General features: G+C 36.2%; 16 protein-coding genes across 16 annotated transcripts; 8 read left to right on the top strand and 8 right to left on the bottom strand.

Moving 5' to 3' along the window:
* Window positions 1-87: 87 nt before the first annotated feature.
* C9374_005120 (uncharacterized protein) lies at window positions 88-1,094 on the top strand (the record flags this gene model as incomplete). The annotated part of the gene is made up of 3 exons (XM_044694836.1): window positions 88-486; window positions 781-950; window positions 1,058-1,094. The coding sequence occupies 3 exons, from the start codon at window positions 88-90 to the stop codon at window positions 1,092-1,094; spliced, it is 606 nt and encodes a 201-aa protein (XP_044548219.1).
* Window positions 1,095-1,356: 262 nt separating this feature from the next.
* C9374_005119 (uncharacterized protein) lies at window positions 1,357-3,812 on the top strand (the record flags this gene model as incomplete). The annotated part of the gene is made up of 10 exons (XM_044694834.1): window positions 1,357-1,515; window positions 1,628-1,874; window positions 1,936-1,949; window positions 2,029-2,231; window positions 2,292-2,617; window positions 2,664-2,728; window positions 2,779-2,833; window positions 2,895-3,350; window positions 3,423-3,473; window positions 3,529-3,812. The coding sequence occupies 10 exons, from the start codon at window positions 1,357-1,359 to the stop codon at window positions 3,810-3,812; spliced, it is 1,860 nt and encodes a 619-aa protein (XP_044548218.1).
* A 55-nt stretch (window positions 3,813-3,867) lies between these two features.
* On the bottom strand, window positions 3,868-4,827 carry C9374_005118 (uncharacterized protein; the record flags this gene model as incomplete). Its single annotated transcript, XM_044694833.1, has 1 exon — window positions 3,868-4,827. One exon carries the CDS (start codon window positions 4,825-4,827, stop codon window positions 3,868-3,870), a length of 960 nt encoding a protein of 319 aa, XP_044548217.1.
* Window positions 4,828-4,931: 104 nt separating this feature from the next.
* C9374_005117 (uncharacterized protein) lies at window positions 4,932-6,698 on the bottom strand (the record flags this gene model as incomplete). The annotated part of the gene is made up of 1 exon (XM_044694832.1): window positions 4,932-6,698. The coding sequence occupies one exon, from the start codon at window positions 6,696-6,698 to the stop codon at window positions 4,932-4,934; it is 1,767 nt and encodes a 588-aa protein (XP_044548216.1).
* A 46-nt stretch (window positions 6,699-6,744) lies between these two features.
* On the bottom strand, window positions 6,745-8,016 carry C9374_005116 (uncharacterized protein; the record flags this gene model as incomplete). The annotated part of the gene is made up of 1 exon (XM_044694831.1): window positions 6,745-8,016. The coding sequence occupies one exon, from the start codon at window positions 8,014-8,016 to the stop codon at window positions 6,745-6,747; it is 1,272 nt and encodes a 423-aa protein (XP_044548215.1).
* A 161-nt stretch (window positions 8,017-8,177) lies between these two features.
* On the top strand, window positions 8,178-11,113 carry C9374_005115 (uncharacterized protein; the record flags this gene model as incomplete). Its single annotated transcript, XM_044694830.1, has 2 exons — window positions 8,178-8,418; window positions 8,571-11,113. 2 exons carry the CDS (start codon window positions 8,178-8,180, stop codon window positions 11,111-11,113), a joined length of 2,784 nt encoding a protein of 927 aa, XP_044548214.1.
* A 3-nt stretch (window positions 11,114-11,116) lies between these two features.
* C9374_005114 (uncharacterized protein) lies at window positions 11,117-12,317 on the bottom strand (the record flags this gene model as incomplete). The annotated part of the gene is made up of 2 exons (XM_044694829.1): window positions 11,117-11,800; window positions 11,886-12,317. 2 exons carry the CDS (start codon window positions 12,315-12,317, stop codon window positions 11,117-11,119), a joined length of 1,116 nt encoding a protein of 371 aa, XP_044548213.1.
* A 518-nt stretch (window positions 12,318-12,835) lies between these two features.
* Window positions 12,836-13,438, bottom strand: C9374_005113 (uncharacterized protein; the record flags this gene model as incomplete). Its single annotated transcript, XM_044694828.1, has 1 exon — window positions 12,836-13,438. The coding sequence occupies one exon, from the start codon at window positions 13,436-13,438 to the stop codon at window positions 12,836-12,838; it is 603 nt and encodes a 200-aa protein (XP_044548212.1).
* Window positions 13,439-13,726: 288 nt separating this feature from the next.
* On the top strand, window positions 13,727-14,303 carry C9374_005112 (uncharacterized protein; the record flags this gene model as incomplete). Its single annotated transcript, XM_044694827.1, has 2 exons — window positions 13,727-13,834; window positions 13,902-14,303. The coding sequence occupies 2 exons, from the start codon at window positions 13,727-13,729 to the stop codon at window positions 14,301-14,303; spliced, it is 510 nt and encodes a 169-aa protein (XP_044548211.1).
* A 120-nt stretch (window positions 14,304-14,423) lies between these two features.
* Window positions 14,424-15,276, top strand: C9374_005111 (uncharacterized protein; the record flags this gene model as incomplete). The annotated part of the gene is made up of 4 exons (XM_044694826.1): window positions 14,424-14,615; window positions 14,660-14,862; window positions 14,908-15,089; window positions 15,149-15,276. The coding sequence occupies 4 exons, from the start codon at window positions 14,424-14,426 to the stop codon at window positions 15,274-15,276; spliced, it is 705 nt and encodes a 234-aa protein (XP_044548210.1).
* An 8-nt stretch (window positions 15,277-15,284) lies between these two features.
* C9374_005110 (uncharacterized protein) lies at window positions 15,285-17,580 on the bottom strand (the record flags this gene model as incomplete). Its single annotated transcript, XM_044694825.1, has 2 exons — window positions 15,285-16,001; window positions 16,063-17,580. The coding sequence occupies 2 exons, from the start codon at window positions 17,578-17,580 to the stop codon at window positions 15,285-15,287; spliced, it is 2,235 nt and encodes a 744-aa protein (XP_044548209.1).
* A 50-nt stretch (window positions 17,581-17,630) lies between these two features.
* C9374_005109 (uncharacterized protein) lies at window positions 17,631-18,755 on the bottom strand (the record flags this gene model as incomplete). The annotated part of the gene is made up of 1 exon (XM_044694823.1): window positions 17,631-18,755. One exon carries the CDS (start codon window positions 18,753-18,755, stop codon window positions 17,631-17,633), a length of 1,125 nt encoding a protein of 374 aa, XP_044548208.1.
* A 227-nt stretch (window positions 18,756-18,982) lies between these two features.
* Window positions 18,983-19,300, top strand: C9374_005108 (uncharacterized protein; the record flags this gene model as incomplete). The annotated part of the gene is made up of 1 exon (XM_044694822.1): window positions 18,983-19,300. One exon carries the CDS (start codon window positions 18,983-18,985, stop codon window positions 19,298-19,300), a length of 318 nt encoding a protein of 105 aa, XP_044548207.1.
* Window positions 19,301-19,472: 172 nt separating this feature from the next.
* Window positions 19,473-20,993, bottom strand: C9374_005107 (uncharacterized protein; the record flags this gene model as incomplete). The annotated part of the gene is made up of 2 exons (XM_044694821.1): window positions 19,473-20,510; window positions 20,691-20,993. The coding sequence occupies 2 exons, from the start codon at window positions 20,991-20,993 to the stop codon at window positions 19,473-19,475; spliced, it is 1,341 nt and encodes a 446-aa protein (XP_044548206.1).
* Window positions 20,994-21,341: 348 nt separating this feature from the next.
* C9374_005106 (uncharacterized protein) lies at window positions 21,342-22,556 on the top strand (the record flags this gene model as incomplete). The annotated part of the gene is made up of 1 exon (XM_044694820.1): window positions 21,342-22,556. The coding sequence occupies one exon, from the start codon at window positions 21,342-21,344 to the stop codon at window positions 22,554-22,556; it is 1,215 nt and encodes a 404-aa protein (XP_044548205.1).
* A 62-nt stretch (window positions 22,557-22,618) lies between these two features.
* Window positions 22,619-26,056, top strand: C9374_005105 (uncharacterized protein; the record flags this gene model as incomplete). The annotated part of the gene is made up of 4 exons (XM_044694819.1): window positions 22,619-23,775; window positions 23,853-24,045; window positions 24,165-25,100; window positions 25,283-26,056. The coding sequence occupies 4 exons, from the start codon at window positions 22,619-22,621 to the stop codon at window positions 26,054-26,056; spliced, it is 3,060 nt and encodes a 1,019-aa protein (XP_044548204.1).
* Between the last annotated feature and the right edge of the window lie 33 nt (window positions 26,057-26,089).

Genomic DNA, 26,089 nt, shown 5'->3' with positions numbered 1-26,089 from the left:
TCTCTGCTTGACACATCATCACCCTTCTTATTGACTGCTCCGCATTGAAATTCTTTCTTTTGAATAATTCATACATCCTACTACACAATGAGTTCCAACGATTCTTTACAAAGTAAACTCACTCTTGAACACAAAGAAGAAGTCGGTGGATTGACAGGAGGCTTCATTGAACCTACTGATCGATTCACAAGAAAAGAAATCCTTCAAATGGTGAATCAATTGAGTCAAACTAGAGTCTCTATTCAAGTGGTTTCCGGTAATCAAACCAAACAAGATTTTGATGTTCAATCAGGCCTTCAGCTTCCACATTGTAATTTGTCTGGTCTTGATTTGAGACATTTGTGGTTGAAACGTGCCAATTTCACAGGAAGTAATTTGGAAGGAACAAAATTTGATGAAGGACGATTGGAAAGTGCAACATTTGAATGGGCTAATTTGAGAGGAGCACGTTTTGTGAAGGCAGATTTGAAGAAGGCTAATTTGAAGGTGAGTAATAATCATTCTATCATCATTTGGAGAGAAATCATGGATGGATTGATGTGTGTGCGTGTGCGTGCGTGTGTGTGTTTCTGTGAAATTGTATGGTTACCTACAATACTGTGTGTTTTTACTATGGTATTAACTTTTTGATCATTCACATTGTGATGATAAACCCAAATGGAACCACTAACTCGACCATAACATAATTATCATGACGACGACCAAATATTGCAATCATTTTCTATCCATTCCGTGTGTGGCACTGTACACGAACACACACTCATTGTTCTGAACATGTAGAATGCTGATTTACGTGGTGCCAATTTGGAAGGAGCTGATTTACAATTCGTGAGCTTGAAAGGAGCACGTTTGGATGGATGTAATATGAGAAATGTAAATTTGCAATTTTCTGATCTGGGAGGATGTAACTGGAAAGATGCTGATACAACAGGTGCTGATTTGAGGAATTGGTAAGTGTACTTTTGATGATTGAATTAGAATTGTCAATTTTACGTATCACATTATTTTCAATGATCATCATGGATGTAAATCAATTGCATTGAATGGGTGATTATAGCTATGGAGATAACGTGAAGGAAAGCAAAAACTTGTAAATCCCTATCCATATTATTCATCATCATAATAATCATAATAACAACAACAACAACCACAGTATCTGTGGTATTTATTTGTGTATCATCATTTCATCATCAATTTTGGGTCAAACCCTAATGGCGATGTAGTAAACAAACCATTTGTTGCATCACCATTTGGCAATTTCGCAAGTTAACCACATTTTCGTATAATAAATTGTTTAAATACCCTTTGTAATACTCGTTCCATTCATGAATCGTTCATCATCATCATTTCAAAAAAATGAAATTAACAAAATCATCATCAAAGGCTTTGCATCATGCCAACATTTTGAAAGCTTGTTCCGTGAGCATGATGATGATGAAACAAAACAATCAATGCAGTACGAGATGTATTCATGATCACTCAGATTTTAAGAGAGGATTAATTATAACCACTCAGGTTTGTTTTTATGACAGGGTGATGTTTCATCAATCTTTTTCAAATATTATCACCTTGTGTTTTGGATTGCCATGGTTCAATTATGAAAATTCTCTTTTGAATTTACTAACAGTCTGGTGTTGATGTTATGAATAATTCATTACTGAATAAGGGTACTTCATTCACAAGAACAGAACGAGACAGATTGCACATTAGAGGATTGTTACCAGCTGTGATTGTTGATATTGACACACAACTATTACGTATCAGAGAAAGATACAACATGTTAGCCAGTGATATTGAAAGGTATCAATTTCTTACTCAACTACAGGACAGAAACGAAACCTTGTTTTACAAGTTTTTAGTGAACAATATCAAGGGTAAGAATTTAGATAATTATTTTCCTACAATTGGTAATTAACAATTTTCTTTGTAAATTAGAATTGGCACCAATTGTAAGTAGATCAATATCCGATGACAACATCATATTATCAAAATTTATACTTGTGGTTTTGAAAATATTAATTTCATCAGATTTATACTCCCACCGTTGGAAAGGCTTGTGAATCATTTAGTCACATTTTCCGTAAACCTCGAGGAATGTTTTTCTCTGCTGAAGATCGTGGAGAAATGAAAGCCATGGTCTATAATTATCCTGTGGATGAAATTGACGTGATTGTTGTTACGGACGGCGGTAGAATTTTGGGTCTTGGAGATTTAGGAGCCAACGGAGATGGGTATGTTTACATTGGTAATGATATAATGAACTAATTTCAAATGGGATTGTGTTAAATCAGCATTCCAATTGGAAAATTGTCGCTTTATGTTGCTGCAGGAGGAATTAACCCTGGAAGAGTAATGCCAGTCATGCTAGATGTTGGAACTAATAATGAGAAATTATTGAATGACCCATTATATCTGGGTATCAGGAGAAAAAGATTAACTGGTCAAGAATATTTTGATGTCTTGGATGAATTTATGGAAGCTGTAACAACTAGATGGCCTAAAGTGCTAATTCAATTCGAAGATTTTACAAGTGACAAGGCTGAAATTGTTCTCAAAAAATACAGAAATAGATGTCTTTCATTTAACGATGACATTCAAGGAACAGGATCAGTTATTGGTAAGTTGAATTCGTAGAAGCATTTTACTTGTTAACAAAACAATAGTTGCTGGTATTTTGAACAGTTTGAGAGCTATCGGACAACAATTTTCTGACATCAAACATCAGAAGGTAGGTGATAGATTTTTGTTTTATTCATTCAATGACAACAAATATAAAAGTTCCTTGTGGTGGGCAGTGGTGGAGCTGGACTTGGAGTTGCCAATGCTTTGAAAGGTAAGACACCAATATTTCTTTTTATTATGTTAACAAATTTGATTTTACGATTTAACAACAGAGGCCATGGTTCGTGAAGGTCTAGACGATGAAGAAGCTCGTAAGAACTTTTATGTTGTTGATAAGGATGGATTATTAACACAACGAAGAATTGAAGAAGGAGATGAAAAGGGAATAGCATTTACTGCCTCTCAAAGATCCTATGCTGAAGTTAGAGATGACCTGCCAGAAGGTCTTTCAATCCTTGAAACTATCAAAACTGTAAAGCCTGACATTCTTCTTGGCTTGTCTGGTGTTGGAGGATTGTTCACAGAAGATATTTTGAGAGAAATGAACAGGCAATGTGCTGAGAGAGGAAAAGAACCTATAATCTTCCCTCTTTCAAATCCAACAAGCAAGTCAGAGGCCAGTGCTGAGCTTGTTTTCAGATGTACAGAAGGAAGAGGCGTATTTGCTAGTGGATCTCCATTTGACGATGTTACCTTACCAAATGGGTTGACAATTAGACCACCACAAGGTTTGTATTCAAAGTCGTTGACATTGAACTGACTCTCAATTATTTTTCAACAACATTTTCACAAACGAACAGCCAATAATATGTTCATTTTCCCTGGTGTAGGCCTTGGTAGCATCTTGGCAGGTAGGTATCAAGATGTAGAGTTTTTCATCAGATCACTTTACCTTTTTTAACTTAGGTTCTAAACATATTTCAAATAACATGTTTTATGCTGCTTCCAAATCGTTAGCTGCCTCTGTGAGTGATGAAGCAATCAAAAGAAAGGAAGTCTATCCACGTGTTGAAGACATTAGAGAGGTCACTAAAAAAGTAGCTGTCGGTGTTATTAGACAGGCTGTGTCTGAAGGAAATGCCTTGAAATTTGCAGACAAGTCCAAAACATTCATCGATTCAAATGCTGAAATGGAAGAATATGTGGGAAAAAGAATGTGGTGTCCTCAATATGTTCCAATCGTGAATTAGTTGACAATAAAAATTCTTTGGTCGTGAATCAAATTCTTGGAACATGCATGACGTTTTATTGTTCATCTGTGGCAATATTATCCTTTTCTTTACCGACAATTTTCACATCTATGGTGATCGAAGTGTTAAGTGTGAAATTCTTGATTGTTAAATTTTTAAATTTGTTGGCATGTTCTACTCTGTCTTCCCACATGGTGATAAATTTTAAATTAGGTAATGAATTACAAAAAGCATATATATGTTGCACCTTGTATCCCAGAGTGTTACTTCCAAATTCGTCAGGTTTGAAACACATGACCTCTGGCATTAAGGTTTCGTCTTCAAGCCTATAAGTTAAAAATTCAATAACTGATCTCTTTAAAGAGCTTTTTCTACCAGTCATCATTACAATCAAGTCATGTCTCTGTTTTTGGGCTTTCAACAATAAATAATGTTCTAAAGCTTCACCTTCTTTTACAACATGTTCATTATTAACGTCTTTTAAAAAAGAAAATGCAGAGATCGACTCATGTTTTGACCACCAACCAACTCCATAAGGCCATGGTCTACCCGTTACGCTTTCATAGAGCGGTATACCTTCTTCAGGTAGCAAGGTTTCGTATAACGTTCCATCAAAATCATAAATATGTAAATGCTCAATGGAAGCAAGATCTTCTTCGGTCAATCGTCGTTTTGTTTTTTCTTGCGGATGAGAAGCAAAATAATGTTCAATATGAGTTTGTCTTATGAGTTGTTGAAATTGAGAAAAACACCTCTTGAGAATGTCTTTCGGAATTTTAGATTTGTGTGATGATTTTTTTTTGATATGATGATGGTTATTGTGCTGAGGTTCCGAAGCTTGCATTATGTTTTTAATTCGAGTTCGAAGAGTTTTTTGGTTAGTGATGTCTTGTGCGTCATCCATGGAAGAAGACGATGATGCTATTGAACTATTGCCATGTTCTCTACGAGGTTTATTGCGATTGTTGCTGGAACTTTGAGAGCGAGCGGAGTATCCGGATTGTTGTGGAGCCATTTTTTTGAAGATTTTAAAATAGTCGCTTCAAGTCTTGAATTTACATTCACAGAAGATGTCATAATTTATACTCATTTATTAGTGAGGGGTAACACCATTCAAACTTAGAAATAGGATTGTTTGGACTCTTCTTTGACCATTTCAATGACATCACTCACTAACTTCATGGTGTTATATTTTACATCGGTGTAGTCAGATTCAGCTCCTTTTTGTGTAATGTAATCATTTAGGAGGAAATTATTTTGTTCATACACTCTGATCTTTTGCTCAAGGTCGTTGAGGATTGTATAAATATCATTGGTTTTGATTTTTCGCTCAAGAGTTGTGTTGTGCCTGCTTAATAAATGCATTTCTGTTTTCAGGTTTTCCTTTAAAAGTTTTAACTGTTCCCTATTCTCTACAAGCTCTGATTTTTGCTTCTCATATTGTCGCTTAAGCAAATCGATGTTGTTATAAGTTTCAAGTGAATGTTTCATTTCTCTCATGGACTCATCCATTCTCTTCATGTCTTGCGTGATTTTTTGCTCAAGGTTATTGACTTTTTCGAGCTCTTCTTTTCTTTGTTTTAAATCTAATTTCAATCGTTCGAGTGTTGACAGGGAGATATTTTTTTGGTCTTGCTTGAATGCAAGATCATCCTTCATTTCTTCTAACTTGCTTTGGGTTGGAAGATTCTCCTGGTCCCCCATATTGTTGCTTATGTGATCAAGTAATTTCACGATTATTTCTTGGTGGTCTGCAAGCTCTTTTAATTCCTTATTCTTGTCTGTGTCAAAATTGGCCATGTATTTCGTGAGCACTGCGTCCTTGTTTTTAAATTCGGCATAGCTTTTCGATTTTTCACCTTTATGCGAGTCCAGCTGGTCTTGCAATTGTTTCAGCTTCTCTTTTTCAGAGTTCACCAATGTTTTACACTGTTTAATGGCTTCGGTTATTCTGACAGTGTCTTGTTTATCATTTTTCATTTGAAGCATCAAGTGATTCTTTTCTTCATCAGTAACTGTACCTCCACTTAACTTGTTTTGCACGTCTTGTTTTCGTTTTTCTAAGGCTCGTTTTTCTTGAAGCTTTTCATAATATTTTTGCTTTTGAGGGTCATTAGAAAGAACAGATCCTCCATCTCCCATTAAGTAATCGTTCAATTCTCGCAGTTGATGTTCCATTGAAATACGTGCTTCTTCGAGCTCACTTCTTTCTTCTTTTAGGGACAAGAAGAGATTCTTTTTAGAAAGGTCAATGTTAAGTTTGTCTTCAAGATCGTCGTTATAATCTTGAATTTTCTGTTCTATTTCTCTGACTGATTCTTCACAATTGTTTCTCTTTCGAAATATTTCGTTGTTTGACTCCTTTAACTTCTCGTTTTCAGACTTGAACTTTTCGTACTGTGCTTTGAGTTTTTCCAAAGGTTCTCTATCTTGGGCATTGATGGCGTCAAACTGCTGGAGTTTTTCCACGCTCACATTTAAATCTCTTGCTTTGTTTGAGAGTAGAGCCAGTTCGTCCTTAAGATCATTTTCTTTCTTGACCAGAACTTCTGACTGCACTCGATCTTGTTGCAGTTTTCGTCCTTCATTTCTTAATCTCTCAAGCTCTTCGGTCAGCATTGATATCTTGGCATGCAACTCTCCTAAGTAATAGGAGGCTGATTGAACTTGTCTCTTTTGTGTTGTATTTCCAGTCTTCATTCCGAACATTCCTTCTCGGGTGACGGGTCTGTCCTCAACTGTGATATCTGTACTCAAACCCACTCCGACACCTCCTGTCTGCATACCTGCTCTAGCAGCAGTTCCGATTCGTCTGGCTGTACCGCCTGCAGTACCTTGTGATCCAGTGAATAATTGTCCTCTGCTCATCAATGGTCTTGTGCTCATTTTTTTAATTATAATTCTGCTTTGTAAAAGAAATGGCGCCAAAACTTTATCGCTTTCTAGGAGAACTTGGGGGAATGGTTATTTGAGGTTGAACAATGGTCAATAGTGAGGTCAAATCATTATGAGCTGGGAAAGAGCTTTGTTTGACAGTTATTCCCTTCTTGATGTTTGACGTGCTGGATTGCTTCACCAAAGGAGTTTTGCAATTCGAAACTATGGACGGAGTCATTGGTGAGTCTGAAAAATTGTTTCCAACTACTGCCAGAGAAGGTGATGTCGTTGTTGTTTCTTGAGGGAACGTTGGAGGTGACGTTGACTCAGGTTTGGTGCGGACCGATTTAGCTGAATGAGGCTTTTTCGGTGTGCAGTAGGACATCTTGTTGTGGGAAGGAGCATCTGTCATTTTAAGTCTATTACAATAATATGCAAAAGGCATTATATCTTTCTGTCGTTCTGATAGATACTCCTCTTTTAACAATTCATGATCTATTTTCTTAGCGTTTCCAATTGAGATTGCGAAAAACTTTCCCTTATGTTGCACGTGTGAATCTTTGCTTAAATAACACGAACCACACATGGCCCAAACACTACTATGGACCTTGTAGCAAAATTGACAAATAAAACTTTTCTTTTTAGGGTCTAGCATTTGTTCGCACTCGCTACATTTAAATACAGGATGATGTTCAGATAGTTTCTTCTTCAACTTTCTGTTTGTTATTTCCAAAAGTTGATTGTCTAAATCATTTTTCCAGTCAATTCGGCAGAACGGGCATGGTTTCTGTTTATGATAGCAATTAGCAAAATATTCCTTCAAACAAGAGGCGTGAATATAATTTCCACAAGAGAAACGACAGCAAACTAAATTATCAGTCTCTTCTGACTTGATATCCTCTATACAAATAGGACAACAGTCTCCCTCTTCAATTGGTTTAGGCCCTTTCTTTTCTGGTTCGTCATTTGGTTGCTTATTTGTGAGTTGAGCCTCTTTTTGCTTTCGTTTTTCATAAAAACATTTCTTTCCGCAAAGGATATTATTTAGTTCAAACTGATTAAATCCTGTCTTCCGAAGCAAGTCGGCATCTTCATCAATGCCATAAATTTTCATTAAAACAAATAGAATATGAATACAATTACAGGTCCTTCTCAAAGAACAGGAACATTCGTTTTTTTCTCCAATTGTTACTTTGTACTTTTTGCCTTGGTGCTTGATTAAAAAGTTTGTCTTTCCCAAGCTTTTCATCAAATAGAATGTATCAACGGGAGTCTTCACTTGCTGGATCAACTCGGTGAAATGTGGGTCGTCTTCAATCTTATTCATTTTTTGTAGCAGGGACCAGGCGGGAAACGACCTTCCTGACCAATAATTTGAAAGGAGGAGAGTGTAAACGTATGAAATTCTTTCATGATGAAATCGTTCTTTCAAGTAATGTGATTGCTCAATAGAGTTTGTTGTGCCCTCAACAGAAAGCTGCAAAAAAAATGAAGCAAAAACCCACTTCACCAGCTCAAAACGTTATGGAAGATGTAGAGAAGGCCCTTGATGCTTTGGAGGAGTGTAATCCAATGCTCAATGACCCGTTGGCCGAAGAAAAGATTTGCATGGAGAATGTATGCCAATGCCTTAACGACTGCTACTTGCTCATTAAACAATTTACCGATGGTGAAGAGGAATTCAATGTCGTTCTGATAGATCAATCCCTAGAGTGTTTTCAGCTGGCAGGTACGTGTTTTTGATAATATATTGAAAAGGTTGCAAACCGAGATCAGTGTCGTTGCTTGGAGTTGATCTTGATCCCAAAAGGATAAAGGAAGTGGCTTTTTGCAACGGAAATCCCTCATTCCTTACAATGATCCTTAATTACATTTCTTTAGATTTATCCAATATCGAGAGTGCCCCTCTATCAACGTTTAGTATTAATGAGATTGTAAAGATTTTCATTAATTTAAAGATCTACGCTTTAAAATGTCTTGCCAAGTTAATATCTGTATGCTCGTTAGAGCCCGTAAAGGACGAATCACGAGAAACGGAATTTAAGGAACTCTCTAGGCTATGCGCAGAATCTTTGATACAGCAGGAAGGTCTTACCGTTCTCTTTGAATGTTTAGTCATCCCGACAGGAAATGTTCCTAACGAGCCTGCAATGCTTTCGGATGATAGAATACGACTGCTTGTAGTTGAGTGTTTGTTTGTACTCGTTTGTAGAAACGAAATTGCGAGACTTGCTGTGGTTTTCCAACAAGGATTGCTTCTAATTATGGAGTTAATGACCCTAGAGACAGTTCCTCTTGTTAGAAGCTATTACAGTGCCATTCTAAGAGAGTTCAGTGTCTCCTTTGCTGAAGACCTTATCAAAGAAAATTGCATTGACCACTGTCTGTTAATGATGTCTAGAGACACCAATGATGATGTGAGAGCTCTAAGTTTGGAAACGCTAGAAACCTTGTTTAAAAGTGATGTTTCTAAATTTAAGGAGGTTTCTGTGGCTGATTTGTCAAAATTGCTTCATGCTAAACTAAACTATGAGAGTCCACAAGTTATCGAGTCTTGTTGCAAACTATGCGAAACTCTATTTAGAATAGATCATGAAGCAAGTATTCATGATGAATTCATCAGAAACAAATATTGGATTGCATTTGTCAATGTTGTGAAGCTTGGAGAAGTAAGAACAGCATCCATTGCTATCAAAGCATTGAGGTGTTTGTTGCAAAGCGCGCCTTCAGGAGAGGGTGTGACACAAGCTCTTATTGAGAATTATGACGCAATATCTTTCTTAATATCGCTTCTTCTCGACAATACCTTCGAGAAGATGGTAACCGTGCAAAAGGATGAAAAGAGTAAATATAACAAGAAACGGCTCAACAAGAAAATATCTCAGCGAAAGTTAACACACACCCATCCCACGGAGCATGAGTTTGACAGCCTTTCAGCAAAACTGGCAAATTTAGAATCTACTCTTCTATTGGGGGTTATTATGGCAAAAAGCACAAAACTGAGACTAAAGATTAAGGATGCTCTTAAGCCAGGTTCTGCTTTGCTCCTTAAGAAGCGAATGTTTTTGAGCCTTGACCTTGCGGAAGAAGAATATTACTCGGATTTGATACTTAAAGATGATAGAGGAGATGACCTTGCTAAAAAGTTAGTGCTTAAGGAAGTTAAGGAAGGAGAAAACGTTTGTGCAGAGTATGTGATTACGGACAAACCTTCTGATCATATGAGCAGTATCGTTACGAATGACGAGGATGGATCTCTTAAGCTCATAATTGTTCGTCAAATCATTTCAAAAACACTGTCTCGACCAAAAATCAGTAAGGCCATTGCAAATGAAAGTGTAAACACGACCGTAAGCAATATATCTCAAGTTTCGTCAGAAAGTGATGGAAGTCCTCGTCCAAAACGAAGAGCATTCTCTAAAAAAGCATCTGAACAAAAAAGTGCTTCCTATCCTTCTCCACCTAAATCAAAAACCCCTAAAACGCCAACCTCACCGTTGAATTCGTTTCAGAGCTCAAAAACATCACCGTTACTACTGTTAGAAACAGAAGTAGATCTTCCTCCAATTATTCCTGTCTCAATACTTTCTCCTCAAGACGGAGAAGAGTTTATGCCTGGTTTCTACGAGCAGCCAATGAATAAGGTACCAAAAGGTGATAAACCGGATCTAATGTTTGGAGCTGAGCAACACCGTCCAACAGTTTGTGAGAATAGTGAATTTCAACGTCTTATCAATCTTTACATAGCATTCTCCCTCTGGTATGAAAGCACAGAAATGAGATATCAAAGGGAAGAGGAGCAAGAAAGGTTCATCACTGCCTTTCAACTCTCTAAGCTTGGAAAATTATCACCAATGTATAGCCCCGTAAACTCTCCAAAAGATCCAAGAGCGATTAAGGGAACACATCTCTATTACCAAAAAGTTCCATATCACTTCAAACATTCTCCACAAAAATTGACAAAGGTGTGGAATATCGAAGACGTAAAATTATCAGACATTTTTCAATTCGAAATGCCTGTTGATAATCTTGACAGAAAACACATTGTTTTAACCCTTGATAGATTGAAAAAACATGTAAAGACAATTGCCAAAGAGTTTATCATCGCTCCAAAAGGCCATAATGCTAGAGGTAGAAAAATTCTATTACTAGACCTAAAACAAAATGTTTTACCAAAATTAGAGCAAACTATTAACGATCTTCTGAATATGGGACAACAACATACCTTTAAATGTTTAACAGATCTGATTGCCAAATGGAAAGAAGCTAAGATGAGAAGTGATAGCTTCATCAATAATGAAAACCTTCTTGAAATCATGGAGTTCTTGAAATTGGAGTTAAAAGCACAAGTAGCAGAGAGTACTAATAGAGATGATGCGCTCAATGAGAAATCAGAATCAGTGGATAGTGATATTCAAAAATAACGTTTACAAAATAATACATTTACAACCTTTGCCTGACTTTTCCGATTCCTCATTGTCATTTTTCTTGTTTGCTTGAGTAGGTTTTTGATTATCATTGTCCAAACTCTTTGGGCCACCTGTCACAAATCTATTTGGAAGTCTGTCATCAGCAGAAACGACTGGTTGATCATCTACAATACTTGTAATATCAATTTGAGGAGGCACAGAAGTTTTTTCTTTTCTTTGCCAGTCAAATGGTTCATCGTGAGAATAGCCCTCTCTGCTGTAAACTTGCAAAAGTAAAGATTTCAAGTAATCATAATCAGGTTCATCCGCATATCCTAATTTTTGTAAATGTTCCATAAAAAGTTGATACTCATTGGGCAAGTCTTTCACAAGCTCCGCATTTGTGAAACGCTCTTTAAGCTCACCAATATGTTCTTTGTCTTTGATTTTTCTCCAAGGTAATGATCCTAAAGCAAATTCCACCAAAACATAGAAGACTGACCATAAATCGTCTCGTCGCCCCAATTCTTTAGAGTGATGGGAATTTATCGATGCATAACGAGCTGTTCCTCTAAATCCAGCATTGCGACGAGGAGGTCTAATCTCACCGCTTGGAAGTTTAAATTTACGAGCCAAACCAAAATCGATAAGATAGGCTCTTCCACGTTTTGGTTTTGATCTTCCCATAACAAAGTTAGAGGGCTGAAGAGTGGCATAAATGTAAAACAAGTCATGTTTGAATTATTAATGTTAGAAATTCTTTTTCATATCATTCATAAATACATACCTTTACGTCACGATGAATATAACCTAATTTATGTACTCCTTCTAGACTTTCAATCATTTGAATTCCGAGTCTCAATGTTGTGCTCATAGAAAAAGCGCCACGAGGAGTTCTCTTACGCAGGTCAGCTAAACTCTCTCCAAGCCTTTCCATCACCAAAAAGTTATAATCATCTTGGCGACCACTATGAATGTACCGCACAACATATGGACAGGCTTGAACCTTCTTTAAAGCAATGACCTCCAATTTGAGAATCATCTTCTTATTATCCAATTTTTCAACTTTGATAGCAACATCTTCTCCACTATGAAGATCTACAGCAGCATAGGTTTCACCGAAAGCACCTTGTCCGAGTTTACCTTGGATTTTCCATTTGGATTTGATGACCGTAGAAACGTTCAACATTGGAGGGCGAGCAGCAGGATTGTTATTCATTTGTTGTTGTTGTAGTTATATATTGTTGATAAACACGAATGGATGAATCAACACGATGGTGTTGTAGAGAGGACGTTGGGGAGTAGTTGTTATTGTTGTGATGATGATGAAAATACGTGATGTCGGTTATGATTGTATGATACTATTATTATCGGTTTAAATGATAATAACAGCAACAAACGATTCGAAGGAAGGAAGGAGAGGAAAGGTAGTTGATGATTATGGGTAAACTTTCAAAATCACTCAAAAAGTAAATTACGTAATAAATAATAAGAGCAGAATAATTCAGGCTCCGAAGGATTGGATCGGTAGAAAATGAGAAGGAGTTTTGTTGATATTATTCTGAATAATATTCAAACAAACAACACCAAAATAACAAAAAGAGTTGGAGGAATAGCTGTTGTGAACCAAGTCAGCAATCAAACAATTCTGCCGAGCGAGGTATGGGAGGTTATTTTTTGTTCCTTGCTTGTCATGTGTTCTTGTCATGGATGATAGAAAAGTGTTCGAAGTAGTGTTTATTCCAATTCCAAAAAGACAGATCTTTGAGTGTGGCCCTTGATGGCTTCCAATCCTGTTGGCATTTCAGGAGGTTTCACAGAAACAACTTCAGGAATGTACAAATTGTTAGTGGCATCAAATTTCCAATTCAATGGAGTCACGAGCTCATTGAGGGCATTGACATCAGGAACACCCAAGCACTTCATCAAATCGTTTGTATTAATATTGGCATAAGCATTAGAAATCAATTGCAACGTTCTTTGACGTAATTGTCTAACAAAGTATTGAATGATTTCTTTCAAATGGACTGATGATGGATTTAACGCAGCAACGCTTTGATAGACTCCTTCATAATTTCTATTCCACAAGTGCTTGGCAACTTCCCAAATGCCTTTCACGTCATCATTCTTTTTCACGTCCGTTGGCATTCTCTTCCATAAAAATCTACAATTATTCAAATCATTGTTGATCATGTAGCCTAAGAGGAAGCAAGCATAGTAAAATGATGATGGCGATTGCTTTTGAACAGACAAGTGTTCAACTTCATAGGTTTCGCACTCATAAAGAAGAGTAGCATATTGACCAGTAGAGATAATTTCAGCAAGACGTTTATCGGCCATGGCTTGTTGATCAGTGGTGTGTTTTTATTGTTGTTCAATATTGCGTTGAGCCCGAAAGGAGAAGATCAATAGGAAGTCGCTTGATGATCTTGCTTGTGATGAGGATGACTCGAATATTTTTTGATGAAAGTTCCAAGAATAGATCGTAGGAACCTTTTTACAACAACAATCTTGTTTTTTGCCAATGGCAACCACCTTTCTGTGTCTCTGAAAGTGATCACTTTGAATAGCGCCAACGAAAAATGTTGTATTTTCAATTGTAAAAAAAGCTCAATTCATCCAACTTTTATGAATACACCAGTGCTGTGCGAATTTAAACCTTTGGAAATTGTTAAGGAACAATCGAAAAGGCCTTGCCTGATCTATCAAGATATAAAATTTGAAAAGCCAACCCAGGTGAGTAGAATGATTTGAGGCAGCTGCCTCTAATAAAATTCAATGATCATCAAATCGGAAACTATAGATAGCCTTCATCATATTTCGGAATTATTATTGCTCTCATATCACTATTAAATATAAGGCTCAAAATGGAATGTTCGTTACTCTCCTCTCAAAATTTCAATTAATGGAAAATGCAAATTATGAAAACGATTCTCAAAATTACGTTCGAATCAATTGTGGCAAAGATTTCAATTCAAATTACAAAAAGGATATGCAGTTTAATAATTTGAGATTTTATTATTATCAAACTTCACCGAATTGGAAGACTTTTAGTTTAACCAATTTCTCATTCTACAAACCAATTTTGTTTCATAAATCCAACGACAAGAATGATGAGACTACAACTCAATCATTGAATGGAGTCCTTGAAGATATCAAACAAGATAAAGAGATTAGAACTATTGTATCACTCAAAGTTCAATAATCGCACAGAGATTCATAACTCATGATTTAAGGAGATTTCATTTTGTCTCAAAACCTTGAGAAAGAAACAAAGACTTGTTGACCTCATTGATGACGTTATTTTAAACAGTCTCCAAAAAAAATGAATCAATATCTAAAACAATCTTCACAATTAGAAAATAAAATCGAACAGAAATTAATAACGTTTTCAAATCTTGCCTCCAAGATTGAAGAGGAGCTGTTCCAGAACCCAACACCATCATTGAACAATATTTCTTCATCTGAAGAATTGTTTAAAAAGGTATCGGAGGAAATTGATCACTTACTAAAGGAGGTATGGATGAATACAAGTACACACCGGATAATAACATACACTAGCTCCGAGAGGTGAATGACAAAATGAAAGAATTTATTAATGATGAAAATAATCACTCCTTGATAACATCATCAACAGTTTATCAATATGATCAGCATTTAACAATATATAACAACTGTAAAAAAGAATATAGAACAATCAAACAACGAGTGTCCAACAAGAAAAATAGAAATGATTTATTATATTTATCAGACGAAGATGTAGAGTATGTAGTCAATGAACTCTAAATTTATTATTAATTTTGAAACAGAAATAATGAAAACGATTCTTTATTAGGATTAAACAACAGGTTTGGATCAGACATTCAACGCATGAGAGATGCAAACACTAGAATGCAAAATTTAATAACCCAAGGTCAATACTCGAAAGCAACTCTTGAGGAGCAAATGGAAATGTTTAAAAGTTTCGATCACGTGCTGAACGGAATGAAAGGTAAGATTTAGAGAAGATTGTTTTAATTGAATGTAATTAATTGGTTGATTCCAACAAAGCTCGTTTCCCTGCCATTGATGGTCTGCTTACGAGAATTCAACAAAAAAATAGAAGAGACATGATCATTCTTGCATTTGTGATTGCAGCCTGTATTATCACTCTTTTATTACTCACCATTGCTCCTTAGACAGTAAATTACTTGAAATTTGAAATTTCAAAAGCATTTGCCTTTTTCGCAAATGTTAAAGAATTGACAATTCTCTCAACTTCTGTCTTGTCCTTAATTTTTGTGGGAGGTTTTAAATTCACCACAAGCGCTACTTGAGAAAGATCATGTTTGAGAATTTTAGTCAGTGTAGAATCTCGATAATTAATGAATTTTGATCCCTGTGCCAACGATTTGATCACTTGGCTCAACACACTCAACGATTTGTTAATATTCACAGTTTCGGTATTCCTTATTTTTTTAAGACCTTTCAATGCCTCTTCCTTGTTGACATCTCTCGATCGAGGGGTATTATTCTGAGAGGTGTTGAGTTGGGTCTGTAAAAACTCATCGCTCGAAAGTCTTTCACTACCTGCAAGATCTACAATGTTTAAAATATTGCAATAGTCTTGATCGTTTTCATCAAAGCATACTTTAAATCTGTAAATGCAGTGACTTCTTGATGAACGCTTGTTGAATTCTGTTTCAGCACATTTTCTCTTATTATGAGAGGATTGAATTAATTTTTCTAATTCGTTCTCATTTTGTACCAACTTGAATTGGTCAGCTTCTGTATTCATTAGTAGAACAATTTGCTCATTGTAAACCTCAAAGCAGTTAAAATGGATGGATTGAACAATTTTTGATTGAAGTTTGGAAAAGATCATTGGTTTGACATAGTTCATAATCGCCTGTATGGTAAAGGTCTATCAATATAATTGAAATCATCAAAATTAGTTGGAGGTTAAGAACTCAATTCTAACATACCTTACCCGAACCAGTGGCACCATATGCCATAATTGTAAGTCTTTGTTGAGGCTCGTCATCGATAACTCTATTAATAAAAGTACTCAACGATTCTGTAACTTGTGAATTGTCAGAGTTGTATCCAAAAACTTTGTCAAAATGAAACTCATATTTTGACATTTTGCTTCCAACGCCGCTCATAGTATTGTTTAAATACTTTCGAATGACCACTTTTGAATCATCTGTTGTTAAAACAGGAAGGGACTGTTCTGTTTGGGGAGAGAAAGAACTCTCAGAATTGCATTCATCACCTGTGGTGTGACGAACGAGTTGGGAAAGATGGTTGCAACAATTTGTATCTACACTCACAATCTTGGAGATTTCTTCCAGTTCTTCGCATGTAAAGTTTCTTACACGGCAATAGAGTTTGATGAATTTCACATTGTCGAAAGAAATAACGTTTCGAAGCACTTTTCTTGCAGAATCTGATGATTGGGAAGAGGTAAGAGAGTTGACAGAGGATGTATCAGAAGTGGACTCTGTTTTTTCATACAACTCCTTCAATAAATCGTATTCTTTCAACAGGAGATTATACTTGGATATTTGATCTTCAAGCTGCTCTTTCAGTGAATGAATTTCAGCGTCTTTGCAACGACACAAATGACAACAAACGGAAGAGTCTTCCTCTGTTGACTTGTTCTCTCCATAGTACTGTAATTCTTTTAAAGAGCTAAATATTCCACTGCTTTTGTCATGTTGATCTTCGTTTGGCACGATGATTGCAGTTGAACTTGTTTGATCATTTTGAGCACTTTGGCAGTAGTGGTTGTCTTCACAATTTGGCGTAAAACGAAGAGCATTTCCACTAATGTTCATCTTTTTAACTTTCAAAGACTTCCTTTTTGTTGTTGAGGAGAAATCCTTTGACAGTACCAAGGTCGATATTACATTTCTAGGTGCAGAATCAGGTAAAATTATAAATTTCTTAACTGGAGGTGTAATAAATTTCAAAGGAGTTTTAAAACCAGGAAGCTCACTTAACGGTACATCACTCCATTGGGAATTTGCAGAAAATGCATGAAGGATGGCCGAACAGTCTGATAAATTATTATTACATTCTCTATTCACTGGCGTCTCGTATCCTGTCAATGGATCTTCCGATTTTTGAATGAAAAATTCTGAATGATGGTTCTCATGAGGTGAATTGGAGAGGAAAGTTTTTGGAAAATGAAGGGAGGAATCTTTGTCGTCGACTGCCATCATTGGAATTGGAGAGGCAAATGAGAGCATACTCTGAAAATCTTCTCGAAATATTTCATCATCCCCATGTTCTAAAGCTAAACCATCGAATGGCTCATCCCGAGGTTGTTCAGGACTTGACGAGACAGTCATAAACTCGTCTGAACTCAAACCTTCTTCTTGGGAGCCACCCGATTCATTAAAAATCGTGAGTGCTTTTGATTGATCATCCTGTCCGTGCTGCTGAACATTCTCAGGATCCTTTGACAACGATGATTCATGAAACACGTTAAGGCTCATTTTTTGTAGTGTAACGTTCTGTAATTTAAAGCGCGCGCTTACAAAAAACTTTATCGATGACGAATGACGACATTTCTCATCTCATCCATCAACTGTTGCATGGTAGGTGTGGTGAAAGTGTCGTTATACATTTTCATTTTCCTCAATTCTAAATCAAATTTAAGCTTTCTAAATAGACCTGGAAAGAGATGTGAGAGGGATTTTTCTTTGGAGTTTGTTGTAAACATGTATCTTTTCATTTTCTCATTCAAATACTGAGATATTAATGCATCATGTGCACGTCTTTCAGCCATTTCTTGTAATTCTTTCAATTGAGCTTGGAAATCTTGATTTGTAGTATTCATCAACTTTTCTGAATTATGATAATGTGGATCTTGTTCTTGATGGCATGGTGTAAAAGTGTTCAAATGCACAGGATAGTTCCCTTGAATAGTAATGAATGGTTGAGTTTTGAATGAATGCTGATCTTCTTCGTTCCATGATGGTTCCATTGATGGTGTCTTTTGGTGTTTCATCATGGTTTGAGATCCATCAAAGACAGGACATGAAAAATCCCAATGACATTCTTCACTTTTTTCATTACGTGTTGCTTTCTCTGAAGGATGGATTATTCGAGAGTCTGTCTGAGTGTAGTCGTCATGTCTGTCTTGGCGAATGCTTTTCGACCGTTGTGAAATGAAACCTCTACGTTGTAGCAAAGTATCTGAAAGAATCTCTGCCATGAGTTCCAATTGTTGATCATCGTTGAGATCCACCTCGTTTTGAACGCAAGGAGAGTCACTCTTGTAGGTCGTTCTTAATATTTCTTTTTGCTCTGTTCCTGAAGACAATGATCCATCTCGAACCAATGTGTTGAAAAGACATTCTTGGATGAAGGGAGTAAGCACTTGTTGAGGATGATTGTGTTGAGGGGAGGAAATTACTGATTGGTTCGATTGTTTGAATTTAGAATGATTTTCAATGACATCTTTGTGCTCTTGAGTGGAGGATTCCAGAATGATTGGACGAGGGGGTTGATTCTTTTTGAGATTGGAAACAAATTCTTTCCTATTTTTCTTTCTCGGATTACAATTGGATTTTCTCTTCATTTTGTTTTGATTTTGTTTTGAAAAATTATTGGTGTCAAGAGTTTCCGATTGAGAGGACGATGAATGGTGGCAAGTTGTTTTTGGCATTTCTTTTTAATTTTTGGCGCTGATCATGCTTCAAAAGTTGTCAAGTTTTTTAAAGCCTCAATCATCTCAGAAATGTAAATGAACGGGTGCACATCAAAATAGTCCTTAAACTGATCAACAATGTACTTGTTTATATCGTTCATAATGAGATAATATCTAAATATATGTTGTCAAGTATAGAAGAATTGGAAATTTTGCATTCCGAGACATTCAAGGTCGAATCATGAATGTACAACAACAACAGTGTGGATTTGGACTCTCTTCATTGCAGTAAGAAAATGTTTCAAGAACCTGGTATGACTAAAAAGCAATCGGAGCAAACGAAAGGAGGGAAAATGGCTGGAAGTGATAAGAAAATGGATCAGCCTCCCGACGTGAGTTTCAGTGATCAAATGATGAAGGAAAAGAATTTGTTTGTCACAGATCAAGAAGAATCAAAACCACGTGAGGGAGTTTCAATCCCACCATCCACAGTGACTAATGAGAAATTCCAAAAGGCAAAATCTGAATCCCCATGGCAGAGAAAAGAAGAAAATAATCAATAAGAGACAAGGCTTTGTCATTGCTGTTGTTCTTATCCTACTGCAGCTTTAAGATATTTGGTTGTAACCAAAGAGAGCAAATGGTAAATTAAAGTAATTTTCATGAAAAAATAATTTTAAATCGTTGTAATGTCTTCCTGCAATCATGTGTGTACAATAATGAACAATAACTCCATTAGTGTCCCTCAAATACTTCTGGATATTTTTTAACAATATTTTCAGTCCATTCTCGTTGTTGTTGTAATATTGGTGGCACTGAATCAAATACATCCTTAACCAATTCATCCAAATGTGGTTTCTCAGCATGTTCAACCTTAGCCAATAATGACAAGACAGTCTTTCTGTTAGTATCGCGTTCAGTCTTTTCCAATTCATCATTCCACAATTGTTTCTTTTCCAAATATTTACGAACACGTATGATTGGATTTTGTTCATTTCTCCAATACATTAATTCTTCATTAGATCTATAACGAGATGCATCATCAGATGTAGAGTGATGTCCAGCACGATAGGTCATAAATTCAACAAGAACTGGACCCTTTGACTCAATACTCAACTGACGAGCTTGTTTAGTAGCATAATAAACAGCAAATAAATCATTACCATCCACACGAATCGATGGCATTCCATATCCAATACCTCTTGCGACAATACCGTCTCCATGGTATTGATCACGTGTTGGAGTTGAAATTGCAAAACCATTGTTTCTACAAATAAATAAAGTTTGACATGAAAGAGTCGATGCAAAATTGAGAGCAGCATGGAAATCGCCTTCACTTGCAGCGCCTTCTCCGAAATAACAAGCACAAACTTGTGGACTATTTTGAATTCTGTAAACATAACCAGCACCTGCTGCTTGTGGAATTTGAGTTCCCAAAGGAGATGAAATGGTTTGGAAATTCAATTTTTTAGATCCGTAGTGAACTGGCATTTGTCTTCCTTTTCCATAATCTTCAATAGTTGAAAAACATTGATTCAAGAATTCACTCAAAGTAAATCCACGGTGCATTAAAACACCAGCTTCACGATATTGAGCGAAAATCATGTCATCGGGAGAAAGAGCGCTAGCCGAACCCACTTGGAGAGCCTCTTCACCGTAATTGGTCATATAGAAACTGACACGACCTTGACGTTGGGCATTGTAGAGAATATCATCCATAGTTTCGAGACGAATCATGGTCTTGTAGAGGTCTACTACTTGTTCTGGTGTGTACTGTTGGGAGAAAGCATTCAAAACAATGAATACCGATTTTAAATGATGAATACCATCATCATCGTGTTACGTTCAACAAATATCAATCATCCAAAGTTTTTGAAATATCAAAAATTATATATTCCGTGAATGAAAATTTGTTTTAAAAGACAAATGATAGAACAACACAACAATACTCACATCAATTTCTTTGAATGCCTTTTCGTTCACAATCTCACCATCATTTGACATGATGCTGAAAATTGGGAATGGAGTACCATCAGGATTAAGACTTGATCTAAATTCCAAATTATGCGTAAAAGTGGCATTTACTGCACCGGGATAGCAAGGCTTGTTGGGAGTGCTGATACATGAAGTAGCATAAAATCTTTTACCCAATTGATGAGCTGATGAACCGGCGGTGCTGATGAGAGAAGTCTTGAGAAGATGAGTGGTGCAAGACTTGAAAGATTTTCTCATGACAACAGATGAGGCTTTTTGCATTTTTTCTTTCTTCAAAAATTCATTTTATTAATGTCAGCTGAGGTTTTGTTTTGGTTTCCTCTCGTCTCTTGTTGAACTTTTATGACACAAGTTTTTAAACCCGGGTTCTTTCTCTTGTCAAATATGAAGATCGTTGTTGGCCATTAACACAACAGCGAGTAACACGGAAATTGAACATTGACGTCCTTTCTAATCCAAAAAAATATCTCAACGATCATTGCAGCATACACCCCATTTTACCCAACATTCCCATCGAGCAGTCGTCAATTGACTCTGATCCCTGTTGTCTATTTCAGTACCGCATAATATTCATCAAATACTTTCCATCAAAATTACCTCCATCTCATCATGCCACTCCCAGGACGTATTGAAACTCTTCACGTCAACGCTTCCAAGAAAATTCCATATATTGATGAAAAGAAATCACCCTCCGAATACTTTAAAGATGGTGCCGCTTTTCTCAAAATGGCAGGACAGTACAAAAAGCTTTGTGATTTTGAAAATTGTTATGTCAATTTATACGCCTATGAATTATTGATTAGTATAAAATTACCCAATGAACATCCATTAATTAACCAAGATCCATACAGACAAGAATTGGAATATAATTTACAAAAATTACAAGCCATTCGTGAAGAAAAGAATCAAGTCTTGGAAGAGATTTTCAAAAAGTATCCTGAAGAGAGGAACTCTCCTGCCTTGAAACAGAGTGTTACGACTGCAACTACTGGCACTATCAAAAAAGTACCACCTCCATTGCCATCATCATTACAAAAAACAACATTACCTCCACCTCCTTTTAAAGGAACGACCTCAACTTCTACTTCAACTACTACTACTACGACCTTACCTCCACCTCCTCCCAAGTCTTTAATGAATCAACAACATCAACAACCACCAACTCAAAACACCTCTTTATATTCTTCATTTGTGGATCAAGGTATTTCATCATTTCAAAACAAGGTTAAAAGTTCCACAACAACAACAACAACAAAATTACCACCTCCACCTCGACCCTCTTCACAACATGGTCATCTTGATTCTGACTTGACACATAATGAACAACGTGTCTACAATGGCATTGGTCATGTCGTGAACAATGAACAAGTTCAAGAAAAAGTCGGTCAAGGTGTTGCCAATCTCGCTCAAAATGAAAAAGTTCAAGAACGTGTTTCTTCAGCTGTTTCAAATGCCTCTACCAATCGAGAATATCAAAAATCAGTTGGAAATATGATTGCCAAGAATACAGATAATCAATTTGTATCCTCTCTTGCACAGAATGAAAAGGTTCAACAATCCGTTGGAAATGTTCTTGCTAAAACAGCAGGAAACAAAGAAGTGCAACAAAAGGTTGGAAATGCTGTTGCCAATGCTGCTACCAATAAAGAAGTGCAAAAGAAGGTAGCCAGTGGATTCATGTCTGTAGCCAAAGGAGCTGTGAAAGGTGCCAAAGTAGGTGGTAGTTTGGCCGTTCAAGGTGGTAAAGCTTATTGGGAATCACAAAAGAATAAGAATGAGACTGAACATGATGAAGCCGATGATATGTTACAATATCAAAAGTAAAAGTTTTTGTAAATACCAATAATAATTTTGGCGCCATGTGGCAAAAGCAAATTCTTTAAAAAATGAAATGCAACAAGAATGGACAGCACCCGAAGCACATGTTGAAAGCAGGTTCCTCTCAATCCACATCAGCACACCTTTCCGATGATGCATCCTCCAACCTGTTGATCATCTCTGGTACCAGTGCTTGTAAACTTGGTGCTACTACCAACCATTACAATACAAGAGAACCAACGCTTGGTGAGAAGGCACTACCACTAAAATCTTCAAACACTTCTGGAATTTCAAAAACAGCACGTCCACACCAGCACTCTCATCCAAAATTATTAAATCTTTCAACACATTCCGATATGAAAGCTTCTTCAGACGAAACAGCACAGGAAGCTCAACAACTCCTTAATCAATGGACCATACAACATAATGTTGGAAAATACTTTGCAATGGATTCCGATCAAGTAACGTTGCAACCTAATAATTTGATATCGAACATTGTGACAGGAAATTCCTCGTCCATGTTTAAAAATGTTTCTTCAGAAACAAGTACAACGACAGAAAATACTCCTTCAAACTATCTTGAAAGAGTAAAATCTAAGAAACCCTCCCAACTTTCTCAATGGGAAAAATTAAGAATTTCAATGGAGAGGAAAAAACAACCAACTCTACAACTTGTGGACAATATTGAAGAATGTAAAAATACAAACATGTCTGTAAATAATTTATGGAGTCCAACTTGTAATGATTTAAGAAAAGATGAAAAACATGAATCATCCTTGTTTCAGTACAAACCTTTGAGTGAATGTATCAGCGATCAAAGTACTACATACGAGACTCAAAACTATTCGACAGGTGTACTATTAACAACAAGTAATACTCCTGTGAAAGATCCTACAATGAGTGATTCCGTAGAACAACAATTGCAAGCTTTCAGATTCAAACTGTTAGGAAAGGATTACAAAATGGAAGAAAAAACTGTCTCAAAAAAACCTTCCGTTCAAAAAACCCAGGTGTCTCAAGCTCCTTCAAAAATCACAGACACTGCTCCCAAAACAAATTATATCACAAGTCAGAAAGAAATATTTATTGCAGAAAATGAAAAACGAATAGCAGAAGAAGAGGTTCAGAAAATTAAGCGACAGTTGGAAGAAGAAAAGAACAAACTAAAACAAGTTCAACAAATGAAACAACAAGAACTGAAAACAATTCAACAACATCAACAAATGTAAGTGAATGATATTTTGAATTCATTGTCATTACATTGTGTTAAATAATTCTTAAATTACAATTTTTTGTGAATAGCAAAGATGAGATGGAGAAAGTCAAACAACAACAATTGAAAGTGCTGAAAGAGCATGAGAAAGAGCGAACTGAAATGTTGCAAAAAATATCTGAAGAAATCTTGAGGAACAATAATTTAACATTGAAGAGCAAGATATTTAATTTGTGGATGAAAAAGAGTGCAAAACGATTTCAATTATTGTTAAAAGCAAAGGTAAGAGTTGTTGAATTTTTGTAAAACAAAAGGCCTTTTTCAACGTTCTCCTATGTGTGTTCTCTTCGACATCATGAATGATTACTCTTCTGAATGATTACTCTTCGACATGATTAAAGACTCTCTTTCAGTGGAAAGTTAAAAAAAAGGCCTTCAAAGCACTTTACCAAAATTGCAAACTGAAAAAAGAGGTCTTTGAAAAACAACAAATAGAAAAGATGTTATTACTTGAAAAGAAACGAAATCAAGCAGCAGATCAATTTTATCGAAGTCGGTCTCTCTCCTCATGTTTTCTCAAATGGGTATGTCAATACAAAATTGCAAGAGATCGAAAAATTATTGAGAGACAACATTTGAGAAGAAGGGACATGATGAATCATTTTATTGAGAAGATGAAAAAACAACAAGAGGAAGTAGCCCTTCATGACACCCCTAATCATCATTCAGTGAGTTCATTGTCTTGCACTACGAGTGATAATAATAATATTAACCACCACAACAACACCAACACCAACAACAACAATAATACTCACAAGCATCCTAATATCAAACATCAGCAGAGAAATGATCATGCTGGTGAACACAAACAAAGACAGGTATTGAAAAAATCCACAAAGACTCTTCAAGATGTTGAAGAAAGTATGACCAACCTTAACAACAGCAATGAGAATACCATCACTAGGAAAAACGAAGAGAATATTCTTCATGGTTTGCCTTCCAATCTCACAGCGGTACCTTCCACATGCCATGGTGAGTCATTGTGTGTTGTGGAACATTCACAGAATCATCTCACCTCACATTCAGAACCTTCCATACAGGACAATAACATTCATGTTGAACGAATAGCATCATCCAATCAAGTAACCATGACGTCATCATCACCACCACCATCATGTACAAGTAACAATGATAGTCATGAAAAGTTCACAAAGAAACACTCTCATCTTCCACAAACTCCATCCTTCCTAAAAGCAATGGAAGAACGAGTGAACGAAAGAAAAGAACGATGGAAACAACTTCAAGAAAAGTACAAATTACAAGAAGAGAGCAAGGAGGTAAGTATGAAAAAGTATTGTACTCATTCCAATAGCATTTATTTGAAAACAACGATAACGTCGTTGTACGATTGGAATTGAAAACATTCGCATGACCTCTCTGCACATGTTGGTCAACATGTTCACACTCTATTCATCCATGACTTGTTATTGCACCTCACCATTGGTTGATTTCATGATAGAAATTAAAACAAGAAGAAGAAAAGAAAAAATTAGAAGAAGAATTGGAACGTAAAAAAGCACTCCTGGAAGAGAAACGACGAGAAAAAGAATTACTCAAACAAAAAGCCTTAGAACAAGAATTGCAACGACAAGAAAATATTCAGAAAAGAGAAAAGGCACACAATCATTATTTGAATACTTTGGCACGAAATCGAATTTTGAAACCTCTCAAACGCTTGGTGCAACAAGTTCAGAAGAAGGAACGTGAAATGGATCACATCTATCATTTGAAACTTGTCAAACTAGTATTTATTGCTCTACGTGCCAATGTCATGGAAGAATTGGAATTGAAAAGAGTCATGAAACAACAATGTATTGACCGTAGAATTGAAGCCATGGAGAGGAAATTCATGTCTCGTGCATTCAAAGGATTGAAAATGAATGTAAAGAAGAATCAACAAGTTATGCAAGATGCCATAGAACACTATTCTTGTTCTCTGTTCACAACATATTTCACTCAATGGAAAATTCGATACAAGAAAACAAAAGAGAGAAGACTCATTAGGAAATATGAAAATAACAAGAAGGCAGAACAATTCTATGAAATGTATTTATTGAAACGTTATTTTAGAAACTTGCAACAAGCAGTGATTGAATCTCGTATTCAAAAAGAAAAGGAAGAACAAGGAAAAGTATTGAAAGAAAAGGTTAAACATTGGTTGAGTGATTTTAGGCTCAAGAAGGACATTGATTGGTCCAGTAGTAGTAGCGAAGATGAAGGAGCTGTTGAATGAAATCATACAATTACAACATGGGTCATCATATTT

Source organism: Naegleria lovaniensis (assembly GCF_003324165.1).
Source record: "Naegleria lovaniensis strain ATCC 30569 chromosome Unknown tig023, whole genome shotgun sequence".
NCBI lineage: Eukaryota > Heterolobosea > Eutetramitea > Acrasida > Naegleriidae > Naegleria > Naegleria lovaniensis.
Note: the sequence above shows the minus strand (reverse complement) of the source record. Positions and strands in the feature narration are given on the sequence as shown.